At 27.7% G+C, this 16,513-nt stretch overlaps 2 protein-coding genes across 2 annotated transcripts; one reads left to right on the forward strand and one right to left on the reverse strand.

Moving 5' to 3' along the window:
- Positions 1-1,101: 1,101 nt before the first annotated feature.
- On the forward strand, positions 1,102-3,318 carry PmUG01_09051100 (conserved Plasmodium protein, unknown function; the record flags this gene model as incomplete). The annotated part of the gene is made up of 1 exon (XM_029005219.1): positions 1,102-3,318. The coding sequence occupies one exon, from the start codon at positions 1,102-1,104 to the stop codon at positions 3,316-3,318; it is 2,217 nt and encodes a 738-aa protein (XP_028861831.1).
- Positions 3,319-4,253: 935 nt separating this feature from the next.
- PmUG01_09051200 (conserved Plasmodium protein, unknown function) lies at positions 4,254-13,382 on the reverse strand (the record flags this gene model as incomplete). Its single annotated transcript, XM_029005220.1, has 1 exon — positions 4,254-13,382. The coding sequence occupies one exon, from the start codon at positions 13,380-13,382 to the stop codon at positions 4,254-4,256; it is 9,129 nt and encodes a 3,042-aa protein (XP_028861832.1).
- Between the last annotated feature and the right edge of the window lie 3,131 nt (positions 13,383-16,513).

Below are 16,513 nucleotides of genomic sequence, written 5' to 3' on the forward strand. Positions count from 1 at the left end.
TGAAGTGAAGAATACAAAAATTGTGAAATGTGTATTTTTATATAGTTGTAGCTTCACACACTTTGGAAAAAAAAAAAAAAATTATAATATATTAAATTAAAATAAATAAAATTAAAATGAATTAATATAAAATAAAATAATTAAATGTTGCTATGACTACATGAACAAGCAATAATTTACAAACAATAAAAAATTACCAGGAAATAATTCCAAAATAATTTTTAAGCTTACCAATTAATGATATTTATAATTAAAAGTAGCCTACACAAATGATGACGCAGTTAATGTATAGAAGTGAACGAAAAAAAAAATAAATTAAATTAAATTAAAAAAAATAAAAAAAAATTAAATTAAACTAAACTAAGTAAAAATAAAATAAACTACATCAAAATGCAGTAAAATGCAGTAATAGCTACCTGATTAACAAAAAAAGCAACAAACGTATGACTTGCTCATAATTTATTATATCTCCCCATTGGACAAAAAAGTTATTTACAAATGAATATAACGGGTGTTGTTGCAACCGTTGGAATTATCTAACGAATATGTATGATTAAAAATGTATATGTTGAAAAACTATAAATTAAAAAAAATAAGTAACTTCGTAGTTCGGTATGCTTTTAGAAAATAATTTTTAGGATTATTTATATTTTGGGTGAACTACAATTTCTCAGTTTTTTATAATGTCGTATTATTATATCTGTGCAAATATATGTGTGTGGAAATAAATAAAAAAAGAAAAAAAAAAAAAAATGAATAAGCAATATATTTTTGGAGAAAAAACTTTTTTTTTTCTTTTTTTTTTTTTAAAAAAAAGCTTATTAAAAAAAAAGTAATCTCTTCACTAATTATATATAAAGAGCAGAGTACATATAAATATTAAATGAATAAATGAAAAGTGATGAAAAATATCAAATATTAGGCTATATAAAATAAAACATATCAATGAAAAATAACAGAAAAAAGAAAAGAGGATATCGTAACATAAGGAACAAACATGAGGAATGAATAATAATAATTCCCCCAAAATATCCCTTTTAATGAGAGGCAGAATATTCTTCAAATAACATTTTTGAATAAGTAATAATTATAATTAAAATTATGAACGAAATAATAAGTTTTTTAATTAAGTGGAAAATTGTTCAAAAAGTTCGGGAAAATAATATTTTTATTGGTATAAGTAAAGGTTTCTTCTTTAGAGAGTTCCACAGACATTCGTCAAATGAAAATGTGTTAAAAAATAAAGAAATAAATCGAAATAAAAAACAAGAAATATGGATGAAGAAAATTAACTCAAAGGAACTACCACGTAAAAAGTTTGGAAACCAATTAGGAACAGTAGCAAGAAAATTATATTTAAAATATTTATTTAAGAATAATAAAGAAGATGTTATGGATTATAATGAGAGAAACTGTGGTGGTAGTCTTGAGAAAAATTACTATTGTAAGGCTTCATTAGGAGAGAAAAATAATGAGATATGTAATGATTATGACGTAAAAATTGGTAATAAGGATAAATTTAATAGTACTCATATTACAAGTTCTACGAAGAGTATTAATGAATTAATAGTAAGTAAAAATGAATCGGCTTATAAGCAAAAGAGAAATGAAATTTCAAGATTCCACAATAATGAAATAAGTTCTATCTCAAAAAGCAGGAGCATAATGAATACTTACGATTTGAATGAACAGAGTAATAAATGTACATGGGATGATGTATGTAATGAACTGAAATATCATTTGCCATTTCTGCAACCATATAGTATAACGACAGCTTTGAATTATTTGTCTAAAGTAAATTATAACGAATATAACATTTTCAAATTAATAGCTGAAAATATTGACGAAAGGTGGATAAAAAATTTTAATATAAAAGATTTATCCTTATTACTATTATCCTATTCCAGGATAAGTTCAAAATATGACTCGTTCATAAATTTAGTCAGCAGAGAATTATTATTTAAAATATGCTATGGTACATTTGAAGATATATCTCAAATAGCATATTCCTATACCAAAATGAAAAAATACGATTATGAAGTTTTTGTTCATTTATGTAATGAGACAAAGAATAAAATAAAAAGTGACTTACACCATTCTGCAAATAGTAATAGTACTACTTATAACTTAAATAGTTACAGTGTTAAAGGTTGTAATGGTAAAACTCAGAATAATAATTCCATAAGTCATGACATAAAAAATTACATTAACTACAATGTTGATGTTAAAAATACAATAGAACAAAACAGTAAAAATGATGCGAAATTGGGAAAGGAGGAATTCTACCACACAATAGTTGAGAAAGAAAATTCGCATGATAAAATTGGTAATATTGGAGTAACGGATAGTAAAAACAAATCGTTTGGTGATATAGACAGTGAGTTCAATTCAAAGAAGGGGAGTCAAAATTCATGCGTAATAAAAAGTAGTAGTTTCTTAGATAAGGAAAAAATCAATGATAAAACGAATGGTGAAATAAAAGAAGATAAGAAATATTCTTATATATGTCTATTAGTGTATTGTACTGGTAAAATGAAACATTGTGATAATAGTTTGTTTGATTTAATTTCAAAATATATAAATTTTGACAAACTTAATAATATAGATATAAGTAATTTGTCGTATACATTTTCTCTATACAATTTTTATAAAAATTGTTTTTATGAAAAATTCTGTTTAAAAAGTATTCAAATTATTCATCTAACTGAACCATTACATAAGGTTATTATCATGACTTATCTGTTAAAATATCCGAAGGTTAAAATGTTACATATCTATTTTACATATATATTTTGTATAAACAAAGAAATTAAGGAAAATAAGAATACATATAAACAGGTGCTGTTTCTAAATATGTGCATAAATAGCTTTTCTTTTGAACCATTTTTAAACTTCTTACTTGACGTACTAGCAAATTCAAACAAAAAAGAAACGTATGATCAAAGTGAAGATATAAATAAAGTGTGTTTCATAGTAAACAGTTTGGTTGATTATACAATTTTTTTTATGCAAAATAAAAATATGTCTTCTCGAGATTTTCCAAAGGTTTTGATTATATTATTCAAAATACGCCATAAAAATAATGATCAGTCGACCCATTTCTCCTTATCGGATTATGATCAAATGGTGCCTATAAAAAAGGTCGACGCTTTAATAGACGAAGTTTTAGACAAAGTAATAAATAATATGAAGCAATTTCACACCTTCGACTTGGTTAACATTAGGAATATTCTAAATTTAAAAGGTGAAAATGAAAACATTCAGTTTGGACAGAAAAAAAGGGAAATTTTAAATTTTATTGGCTCGCTCAAGCGTTAAAAGTGTAATAAGTGAAGCGTAAAAACGATAAACGAAAGGAACAAAACAATGTGGAGAAACGTAAGAGCCTCTTTGAAGTGATATTACTCAAAATGGAAGAAAATGCGTGCACATATTATATATATATGTATGCATGTATGAATTGATGCATGGACGCGTGGGTGTGCGCACATGATGTGTTAAGCAGCTTTCCCCCCTTTTGCAATGTTCATTCTACAACTGAGATAGAGTTTCATAAGGAGGTATAAGCTAAAGTTAATGTGTGCAGATATTGTAAAAAAAAAAAAAAAATATATATAATAAAATAAAATTATAATCAAAATAATTATGAGATTTCAATTGAAACTCCAATTCCTACGTATTATGCGCATACACCGAATGATCGCACAAATTTTCTACATATTTTTACATCCAAAAAGTAAAAAATAAAATACCACAAGGTCTTTTATCGTTTTATTTGTTATTACAAAAAATGAAGAATTTGTTAAAAAAACGTGAAAAAAAAAGAAAAAACATGCTCTCTTTATATTTCTTTCAAAAATTTATAAAAACATCTAATTAAAAAGGAAAAAAGAAAAAGGCGTAAAATATGATAAAAATTAAACACACTCGTAAATAAGAGCAAATGTAAATATAAGCATATATACATATGTATGTGATTATGTGTGCGCGTATGTACGTGCGTACGTATGTACCGTCAACACCTGTTACAAGGGGACTGGCGAACTGAGTGAACGTGATAATTCATTTCATGTAGTTTTTTTGTTATTAAAATTTTTGACACATTATATTTTACTTATTTGTAATTTCCACGAATACTTTGAATTAGCAACGGTTTCACGCAAACAAAATTTACATATTTTATGGTAACTACATGCATATATACATAAAAGTGCACATAAGTATACATATATATATATATATACATAAATTCTTCATTCTGTGGGCTTGTTGTTATCCTTGGCTTTAAGTTTACTCTTCTTATTTTGATCAAGGTCCTTTTGCTTATCATCACTACTACCATTTTTTTTTGGAAAGGAACTTTGATTGGGGTCGCTTGATTTAGATTTGTCTCCATTGGCTTTTGTATTTATTTTATCAAAAGATGATTTCTTTGGCTTGGTTAAATTATTTTCATCAGTTGTGATTTTTTCTTTAAAATTTTTATATTTTAGTTTTTCTAAATTATCAATAAATGTAAATTTATTTTTTTCATCTTGTTCTTTTTCTAAAGATATAGAATTTAAATCATTGGAAAATATTCTCATTATGTTTTGGTTTTTCTCTACATTTTCATTTAGAAACATCATTGAACTTCTAAGTTTTGAATTCTCATAATTATATGACCTGTTCAGGTTATTGTACAAATTGGAATTACTATTTAAAAAGTCCGTTTCATCGTACATTAAATTATCAGTTTTATTATCTAATATTTCATTATTATATGCATCATTATTCTTTTCATACTGGTAATTTTTGCTTCCTTTTATGTCTCTAGTAAGGGAATTTTGATTACAATTTCCTTTAACATCATCGATATGGAAGGCAGTATCGACATCATCATTAACGTGTTCTCTGACGTGAGCATCCACGTCAACATCTTTTTCAGCAGTATTGTCCAAATAATCATTATCCACATCATTGTCGTCCATGTAATGCTGATTATTAAGTGAATTAAAAAATATATTATTAGTTACTTTATTTTTAAAATTATCATCAAACTCATTATTATAATTTAAAAAAGAATCAGCGTTATCGTCATCCTTTTTTGGGTAGGAATTTTTATCAAAGCTGCTTCTAATGTTTGAAACGGAATCATAAGGAGCGGAGTTCTTATTGAAAAAGGATGATTCAAAATTGTTCATTCGATCGTTGCTCATTCGATCGTTGTTCATTCGATCGTTGTTCATTCGATCGTTGTTCATTCGATCGTTGCTCATTCGATCGTTGCTCATTCGATCGTTGCTCATTTGATTGTTGCTCGTTCTGCTTTTTTTATTGTTACTGTTACGATTGCTGTAGTTGCTGCTGCCACTGTCGTTGTACAAGTTGTAAAAAATTTCTCCCTTTACTCCTCCTTCATTATCGCTTGTGTATTTATTATTTGAGCCTTTCATAGTGTTAATTTTTTTCTCTCTGTTAAAATTATCATTGGAATATATTAGATCTCTTTGAAAATTTTTTTCCTTATATATGGAATTCAAATTGGCTGAATTGTTACTTCCAACGTTGTTAAAGGTAATGTTCTTGTATCCTCGTCCTCCCATGCTTATGTCTACATTTTTGTTGGTAAAACTGTTATTACTTCCACGAAATAATGAAGAAGTTACCTTGTTTTCCTTTTTAGCTGCACTACCACCACTACTATAATTTATTAGGCAAGCCCCGTTATTATCATTCATATATTCCTCTTCTTCATTATTTTCGCTAATTTTAAAAGGATGATTTTTTTTATCTAAAAAATGTATATTGCGCGAGTTCAGTGTAGCATAAGAATTGTTTTCAAAATAATCGTCGACACTATTATTATCGCTGGATAGGTCAACTCTGAAAAGATTAACGTGGTTTTCCCCATTTATCAAGTCATTCATGGAATTATTGGCATTCATAATATTCGTCATGGAATTACTGGAGTTCATCAGGTTATTCACGGAATCTTTCGCGTTCATCATGTTAGTTATGGAATTACTACTGTTTGTGTTATTTGTATCATTGCCTATAATTATATTATTATTCTTATTTCCCATATTGTTAGCATTATTACTACCTGTAATAAAGTTAACATTACCAGTGTCACTACTGTCGTTCATTTTTTTCTTACGGTACGGGTAGTCATCTTCCTGTTCAACTGAAAATGTAGCTTTGTCAACATTGTTAAAAACTTTTCCATAAAAGGACTCTTCATTAATAAAATTCACATTGCCCATATTATTATTTGCATCATCTTCGCTTTGAATATTTTTTTCGTACTTTTCACAATTTTGATGATTTTCACCATTTTGATGATTTTCACCATTTTGATGATTTTCATAATTTTGATAATTTTCATAATTTTGATGATTTTCACAATTTTGATGATTTTCACAATTTTGACGATTTTCACAATTTTGACGATTTTCACAATTTTGACGATTTTCACCATTTTCGTAATTTTCATAATTATCTTCCTCCTGTCTTAAACGCGTGTGTGCATCTCCTCTTTTTGTGGTACCCTGCGTAGCGTCATTAGTTGCTTTAAGTTCGTTTGTGTTACTCCCATTTGCGTCGTAGTTCGAGTTACTTGAGGACATTCCATTGTGATGATGCTGTTCAAAATTTTGACTATTAGACATAATAGTTTCCTTTTTCGAAAAATTATTATCATTTCGATTTTCTTGAAAAAATAGGGATTCATCATTCTTCGCATTGTTCACATTGCTCGAAATGTTCACCTGAATGTAATCTTTTCTACTACTTTTATTTATAAATAAAAAGTTATCTCCTGAAATATTATTGTTCGTGCTTTTTTCGTAATCATTTATTCTCATATTTTCCATGGGAAGGTTTGAATATCTGAATGACTGGTTGGAGTTTTTTTTTGTTGTAATATTTTCAAAAACATTGTTATCCTTTTCATTCCCTTCGAACATTATGTTGGTCTCTTTATTCCCGTGGTACACGCTATTTTTATCATCCATAAACATAAAATTATCGTCATCGGTCATTTTGAACTTATCCATTTTTTTCTTATTTGATTCATTCACTTTGTGCTCTTCTTCCCACTCCTTTCCGCTTTGTTTTCCACCTTTGAACTCTCTGTTGCCTTCGAAATTGTCGTCTCCCTTGATATCTCTGCTGTTTCTACTGTTTCTGCTGTTTCTGCTGTTTCTGCTGTTTCTCCTGTTTCTGCTGTCTCTGCTGTTTCTGCTGTCTCTGCTTTCTTTTCCATCTTTGGCTTTTCTCGCTTTCCTAATCTTGCCCTCTCTACTGCTTCCCGTACGTTCCATACTGTTACCTATTTTTTTCTTATTAATTCCTGCATCCAATGGTTCTCTACATTTAGTTTTTTTCTTTTCCTCATTATTTTCATTTTCACCTTTGTAATAATAATACTCCTTTGCACTAGTAGTACTACTATTATTACTACCATTACTACTACCATTACTACTACCATCATTCATTTTTTTTTCTAAAAAATTGCTCTCTTTCAGCATTTCTTGAAACGTCTTTTCGTATTCCACCTTATGTTCATTTCTTCTTCTGCTATTATGTTCGTCATATTCCTTCTGATCTGGGTAATTTTTCACATCTGTTTCTTCCACATGGATATCCTCAGCATGTCTCTTTTTATCTACATGGTAAAGCTTCTCGTAATTTTTCTTTTTTTTTGTTTCATTTGGCTGTTCCTCTATGTGAATCTTGCCAACACTTCCTTCTCTTCTTTCCCCGTTTTTCTCCATTTCCACATTTTTCTCCTTTTGTGCAATTTTTTCTACTTCCACGTTTTTCACATCTTCACATGAATTATCCTTCATCCCTTTAAACACCTTTTTCCCATTACCCTCTTCATTATTGTTCTGATCTTTGCTCTTTTTTAAGGCATCATTTTTCCTTCCATCTGTATCCTCTTCTTCATTTGAGCTCTTTGGTAAGGTATCTTTGTCTATATTATCGATTCCATTATCCTCACCGCTACCACCTCCGGTGCCACTGTCCCCCTTGTTTGTATGTACCAATTTTTCATCGCTCCTGTTTTTAAGAATATTTTCAATAACTTTTAATTTTCTTTCTTTATCAAGGCGCACACACAAAGCCTTCTGTATCTCCTGCAGTACACACAACCGCGTGTTCATGATAACATTTGTTTTTTCCTTAACACATAATTCTTGGTATTCTCTCTTTAAGTTTACTTCTGTTTGTATAAGGTTATTTATCGAGTTTGAAATTTTCGTTTTAAAATTATTTAATTCATCATCATTTAGTCCTGCATATTCTTCCTTTAACTTTTTATAAAAATTTTCATCTACTTTTTCATTATTCAGATTCGAATGTTTTCCATCAAACATGTTTACAAATGGGTTCACATTATTTTTTTTGTTACAGTCCGTATCACTGCAACTATTCAACCCTTTGTTGGGGTTCCTCACTTTATCTTTCGATGGATTCATACCGTCTTTGCACTCACCAAATGAGTTAATGTTAATGTTATTATTACTGTGGCTAAGGCTGTGACTATGACTGTAACTAATACCGTGGTTGTTGTCTACATCGTTGCCTCCACTGTTGGACTTATTGTTGTGGCTACTACTCCCTACGCACCCAGGGAAGTCCTTGTTCGTGCTGCTGTGATAACTTTCATTCACCTTCACAAAATTTGACGGTATGTTAGCGCTCCCGAATATGCCATTATTGTTACTGCTGAAGGAATTTTCATGAATATCTCCTTTTTTCTCTTGCCTATTTATATCCTTTTGCTGGTTGAATGCCGCTTCGCTACTGATGTAGCTCTCTCTATTGTTACTTCCATTCTGGTTTGTGCATCCAGCTCGGTTTGTGCTTCTGTTTACGGCTGCGCTCCCATTCCTGTTGTTCATGGCGCTTACATCTTCAATAATTTGCGGATACACATAATTAGTTTCCTTTTTCTTCTTCTCCCTAAGTCGTTCTACATCATTTAGTAACAACTGCTTAGCTTTGAACAATTTTTTAAAATGATTATTGTGCCTTTTTTTAATATCAGCACTTATATTAATACCTAGTTTATCTGGATGCCATTTTTTGGAAAGGTTAGAAAAGGCTTGCTTAATTTCTGCAACAGTACAATTTTTATTAATATTCAGTATTTGAAATGATGTAGCATTTATTTGTGATTTTAATTTTTCTTCTTTATCATCAGGTTTAATATTACATTTCAAGCACATATTTTTATAAGTAAGTAGGGCATTATCATATTCTAATAAATTTTCATATGCATGTATTTGAGTATCATATGCGTTGACATATTTTGGTATATAGTTTAGACAATTATTACAATTTTCTATTACATCAATCCATTTATTTAAATGCATTAATGTTCTTGCTCTATTATAATATAGTTTTCCAATATTTTCATTCATTGATTTTCCCATTCGTACTGACTCTGATAATTTTATTTGTTTTTCTAATGCATCGGTATATAATTCATATGCTTTTTCGTAATTACCATTTTTGTAATTCTCTGCACCTTTTCCAGCTATGTCTAAAATATAATTGGATATTAAATCAATTTTTATTTCTTCATTTTCTACATAATCTAATGGTGTTTTATTTTCTATATTTTTATCAAATATATAATAGTAATTTTTTCCTGATAACTTCAATAATTTTATTAAGTCATAATTTTTTTTCTGTAAAACGTAGTGATATATATTATCATTAGTTTGTGGATTAATAGGCTCGCATGAGAAATTTAGAAACATCGTTAACATAAATCTTTTTAGCGTTTCATTGGAGCAGTAAAACATGGGATGTTTGATGTTATAATGGATCAAATCGATGCTAACAGGAGTATCACTGTTGACATTGCCGCGTCCACTCTCACTCCCAACAACTGCGAGGGCATGAATTAGTCTTGCTCCCTTTATATTCGGTACATCATTCAGCCTAATGTTCGTATCAATCAAGCACATATCAAAGAATTTAAGAAATAGTGCTTTCTTTATAATTCTAATCCACCTAAAATTATCACATTTTAAGCAAGTCATAAATATTTTATATAAATTAAAAATATGCATATTTTTAAAAATAAGAATTAAAATAATAGAATTAATCATAGCAACTTTTTCTTTATTTTTATCTAAATCCGTATTTTCCAAATGTTTTATAACCTCTCTTTCTAAATCTTTATATGATTTGTTTTCATTTCTTTCTTTTTTCAAACACAAATGTATACTTAGAATTTTCGCTTCTATAATACAATATTCTTGCAAATGCTTTATAATTTTTCGATGATTACAAATATCTTTATATTGTAATATAAAATTGGATATATAACATCCATATATTGTTGTTTTAGTTTCATCATCATATTTTTCTGTACTCTTTTCATAAGAAATCCTAATTGTTTTCATTTTTAAAATAAAATCATCTATAATATTGTTATCAATTATATCGCTATTACCATAATAGAAAGGAAATTCATACATCGTTACTACTTCTTTGCTCTTTTCATTATTATTACTGCTTACTTCTTCATAGGCCTTTTTTACATTATCTGTCCCAGCTTCTCCTTGAAAATTATTATGTACATTGGTGCCAATACCGTTCATTCTCCTCTGATCAACAGTGGGGTGTTCGATACGTTCACCCACAGGTCCACTATTTCCACTGCTGTATAGACAATTGCCTATGTTTGTTGTATTTCCGTCGATGTACCCTGGATTAGCCATACCATCAGCACCAGCCGCGTTATCAGCGGTACACTTCTTCGACATATCATTGAGATTTTCAATTTTTTTTATTTCATAATTTTTTTTCTCAATTTCCATTTTCAATCTTTCGACTTCTTTTTTAAGCAGATCGTTTTGTGACTTGGTGTCAATAAGCTCTTTAGCAAAATTTCTATCAAATTTGTTAATTAAATTGCTTAATTCATTTTCAAATGTGGATAAAGTTAATTTCATTTCTTCATTCTGTTCCTTAAGCTTTGATATATCTTTTTCGTATGAAGCCATTTTGCTTTTATTGCTACTATTTAGCTCTTGTAGATATGTTATTTCCTTTCTTAATCCTCTCGTTAATAATACATAGTTATATAATTTCGATTCTAACTGTGACCCTTTTTTTTCTTCATTATATATAGAATACTCTAATATTTCGACAATTTTTTTTAATTTATACATTCTCTTTTTTGTAGGATTTTTTAAAAACTTTACGCTGCTCTTTTTCTTCTCTAACTGGTTTTCTTTGTCCACGTAATACTCTAATTCGAACGAACATGCGCTGTCCAAGCTTATATTGCTCCCACTCCTTGCCTTTGCGCTGGCACTGTTCCCACTATCACCATTTTTGTCGCCGCTTGTAGCACCGCTTCTAGCACCATCTCTATCATTACTTCCATTACCGTTTCCATTACTGGCACTAATTTTATTATGACTAATGTTTCCCTCTTTGTTATTCTGCCAAACTGTGTAGGCATATTTTGCGTATGCACTATGACCGCTACTCAATTCGCTGTCATCCCTGCTATCGCCAGGAATTATACCTTTTTTTTTTTTTTTTTTCATTTTACTTTTGTTTGATTTAAAAAGATGGTCATCCGTAAAATCTTTATACTCCTTTTTTGTTTCTCTAATACAACTGCCTGTATTACACTTTAAATCGATAAATTCATTGGTACAAACATTTTCTGAATTGTTGGTAATGTCTACATTATTATTTTTCTTTACATCATCAAAGTTTATATTCTCTTTATCATTCATGCTTATATCTTCACTAGTACTTTTTTTTTTTTTTTTTTTTTTATTTTGTAACACTTTTTTTTTGTTGTTATTAAGTGGAAATTTGCTCCGCAGAGTTTTCTTTGCACCGTTCTTTTTTAACTTTTCCTCATTTAAGAGTCCTCCATTCATGTTTCTAATATTTTTTTCATTATCATTGCCGTTACTTATGTTACAACTTTTGCTGTTACTTTTGTTATTACTTTTGCTGTTACTTATGCTTCTACTTTTGCTATTACTATTGGTGTTGTTCCTAGTTAAACTGTTAATGATTTTATTGCCTACGATTCCTATATTACTTCTAACCTTTTCAAGGTTACTAAATACATTCCTTGTTACAGTACTTGCTTGATCGTTGAAATTTGTACCAATAATTTCATCACTAGCAAAATTGTCAACTACATTATTACTTTTTTTACTAGTTGAATTCATATGTAGAAAATTTTCCGACAATTTTTTATTCATATCTTGTGTATAATTATTATCACTATTTTCAAGTTTTTTATCAAAATTTGAAAATACATCATTAAAATATTTCAATTTTTTTTTTTCGTTTTTATCTTCGGTAAATATATCATAGTAAGAGTATATGTTAGAATAAATATCATAATAATCAGAATTATAATTTTTTAAATTTCCTTTATTCCTCTTATTTGACTTTTTTGATTCCTTATAAAAACAACTCTTTTTTTTCTTTTCGTCGTTACTATTCACGTTATTGCTGCTGTTACTTTTATTTCTATTGCTAATATTATTGTTATTGTTATTGCTACTGTTAATGTTAATGTTATTGCTACTGTTAATGTTATTGTTATTGTTATTTCTACTGTTAATGTTATTGTTATTGTTATTGCTAATGTTGTTGCTAATGTTATTGCTAATGTTATTGCTATTGCTATTGCTAATGTTATTGTTATTACTATTGCTATTGCTATTTTTATTGCTATTTTTATTGCTATTTTTATTGCAGTTTTTAATGCTATTTTTATTGCTATATATATTGCCATATATATTGCTATTTATATTGCTATTTATATTGCTTCTGCTATTCTTATTGCTATCTTTAATGTTATTGTTAATGCTACCACTACTGTTCTTAAGTTGTGTCTTTTTCTTTTTTTTCCTGTTCAAGGAGAAATTGCTTATTTCGCTGCTGTTTGTGTCATCCTCTTCCTCATCATCCTCGTCCTCCTCATAATCTTCATCATCATTCTCGCCATCATCCTCTTCGTCATCCTCGTCCTCATCCTCTTCCTCATCATCGTCATCTTCGTCATCCTCTTCGTCATCCTCTTCGTCATCCTCTTCGTCATCCTCTTCGTCATCTTCTTCCTTACTTCCTTGTTTTGTACTAAAAAGATGATTTCTATTTTTGCTGGCATTATTTGCATTATAAAATGCACTATTCCTGCTACTACTTGAAGTCTTTTCTAAATTTACATCATCCAAGTTATTGTATGTACTATAATTTATATCACTCATAAACTTAAAAAATTTTTTTTCATTTGAGTTGTTATAAATGTTTTCTTTGAAGGGGATTTTCTTTTTAAAGTTTGCACTACCTTGTTGTCTAATTATTTTATTATCACCACTTTTTTTCTGATTCATACTTCTCACTTTTCCTTTATAAAACGTGAAGCATACGCACGAATATATATATATATATATGCATATATATGTACCTGTTTAACTACTTATCGTAGCGATGATATACGTGTGCACTTGCATTCGCTTATCACTTTACTCAATGCATAAAACTTTTATCATATACTTCAATTTCATTTCATAAGCCGTTTTTATTCACTCACTTTTTCCCTTCCTTCCACAACGTTATAATTTTCAAAAATGAAAAAATTCGTATCAATATATTTTTAGCCGCGTATTTATTGCGTCACCTTTGGTATATTTTTCTGTATTTTGGTATATTTTTCTGTATTTTGGTATATTTTTCTGTATTTTGGTATATTTTTCTGTATTTTGGTATATTTTGCTGTATTTTGGTATACTTTTCTGTATTTTGGTATATTTTGCTGTATTTTGGTATATTTTGCTGTATTTTGGTATATTTTGCTGTATTTTGGTATATTTTTCTGTATTTTGGTATATTTTGCTGTATTTTGGTATATTTTTCTGTATTTTGGTATATTTTGCTGTATTTTGGTATATTTTGCTGTATTTTGGTATTTTTATTGTATTTCACTTTATTCTGCTATATTTCGAATTATTTTGCTATACTTCACTTTATTCTGCTATAATTCACTTTACACTGCTTTATTTAATTTTTTTGTTTATTTTAATTAACCTCTTTTCATATAACATATATGTATTTGCAATCATTTTTATAAGCTTTTCCTATCTGTGGCTCTTCAACTTTTTAAAAAGTCATATTTAAAAAGATCGCGTTAATAAAATTAATTAAAAAAAAAAAAAAAAAAGCAGCACTGAAAAAAGGATCGTACTTTATGCAAAAAAGGAAAAAAATAAAACGAAGGAGAAACAAATAAATGTATGCAAGAATGCACAAGGGCATGTATACATTGCGATTATTGAACGAAAGGGCGGAAAATGTAAACGTATGGATGTGCATACATGTGTACGTATATGTACGAGTACATATATATGTGTACAGGAACAGTTTTTATCTTAAAAAAAATTACATAAAAAAGATTGGGTTAATAATTATGTTTTTTAAAATTTTCCCTTGCTACTACAATGGTAATTAATGCGGGAAAGACAAAAAATTGTAATGAGTATGCATATGTGTATGCGTATAAGTATGTGTTTGAGTATGCATATATGTTTGTATTTGTGTATGTGTACGTGTACTAAATGTATATAAAAAACATCACAAAAAAAAAAAAAACATATCATTAATAATGTGCATGTGTTTTTTTTGAACGTATATTTTAGGATAAAAAAATAAAACAAAAAAAAAAAAAATGAAATGACAAGAAGGTATAAAAATTATTCGTTATGTATTACTTAAGAGAGCACAAATTATTAAAAAAAAAAAAAAAAAAAAAAACAAGCATAATACATATACGTGAAAATATTATCCATACATATATATATATATATATATATATATACGCTAAATATGTTATATGCAGACGTATGTTTATATAAATGCATACGTTACACATACTCGCGCGTTAGTATATACAGATATACGTACGTATTTATGTTTACATGTACATACATACGCGCATACTAACATATGTTTAATTACGTATATATATAGACCATAATAAAACATATAAATACACGTAATATTAATATTTAATACAAAAAAAAAAAAAAAAGCACATAAAGCCTATAAGACTGTCGAAGTATTTTTTTTCACTAATCTTTTAATTCTTCCAAAATAAAAAAAGGTCGTTTGTTTGCCCTCGAGTTTATTAGCATAATTTTATTTTATTTTTTTAATTAAAATAAAATGCACATATAATTGTTTATTTCCATTATTTTACATATACATATGTATATATTATATTATGTATATATATATTATATTATGTATATATATATTATATATGTATATATGAGTTGTATTCACGTAGTCTTTTTTTCGTATTGAAGGTAAATAATTAAATTGTCAAAATAAGTAGGCAAGTATTACTATTTATTAATTAGAGTAGTCTAAAATTTAATATCATCTCTATTCATTAAAGATGTATTCAATTTTGTATTTGCTTATAATCACTTTGTTTGTTACATATGTCAAGTATGTACATATGCGCAACTAATATATGAACAATTAATCTGTAAGCACGTAAAGTTAAAAAGTACAAGATATGGGCATTTAAGTACAGCATATTATTATAATTTTTTGCTTTACTAAATTTCTTTTAATCTTTTTTTTTAATTATTTTACACTTATTTGGCGAATAAAACAGCTTAAAATCATCTGTTCGTTGTCCCTTTATTTATTGGCATTGGTAGTTACGTTATTATTATTTTAAAAAAAATTATAAAAAATACTGTTCTCTAATATTGTAAAACTCTATTGTTTGAGAATAGCAATTTGACATAGCGACATATATATATATATATATTAATATATGCATACATTTATATACGTATATATTTATATATGTATATATTTATGTATGTATAATATATATTAATGTACGTGCACATAGATGGTACATAATGTTAGCATCCTTTTTTTTTTGTCAAATTTTTTATGTTCTGTTTAATGACTTTTTAATAATTTTTATATATATCCTTTTGCTGACTTGTTAATAACTTTAAAATATCATTTGGATGACTTTTTTTTGAAAAACTTAAAATTTTGTTATGAATGCACAAACGTTTTGCTAAAATCAGTATTTATGATTTTTATATGTATGTTGTAAAATGGTAAAAAAATAAAATATATGAAAGTTTTTTTTTTTTTGTTATGTATACGAAGTATATAAAAAAAAATTTGTTTTCAAAATAAAATAATGCACTTTTTTTTTTTTTTTCCGTAACGTATATATATATATACATACATAGGTAAAAGAATACATACATATATATCATTATACGTGTATATATATGCCCATTACTTGTAGGTGGCATAAGGTTGTCGAAAGAAAATTAGTGAATTATATTACTAATGGTGAATTCGTTTTTTTCAGCAATATATATATATATATATATATATATATATAAATTTAGTGCGTATAAGTATTGTAAATAGTAGTACAATATGTCATATTCAAATGTATTTATTTTTTCTTCATCACGTGGAC

Source organism: Plasmodium malariae (genome assembly GCF_900090045.1).
Source record: "Plasmodium malariae genome assembly, chromosome: 9".
Lineage (NCBI taxonomy): Eukaryota > Apicomplexa > Aconoidasida > Haemosporida > Plasmodiidae > Plasmodium > Plasmodium malariae.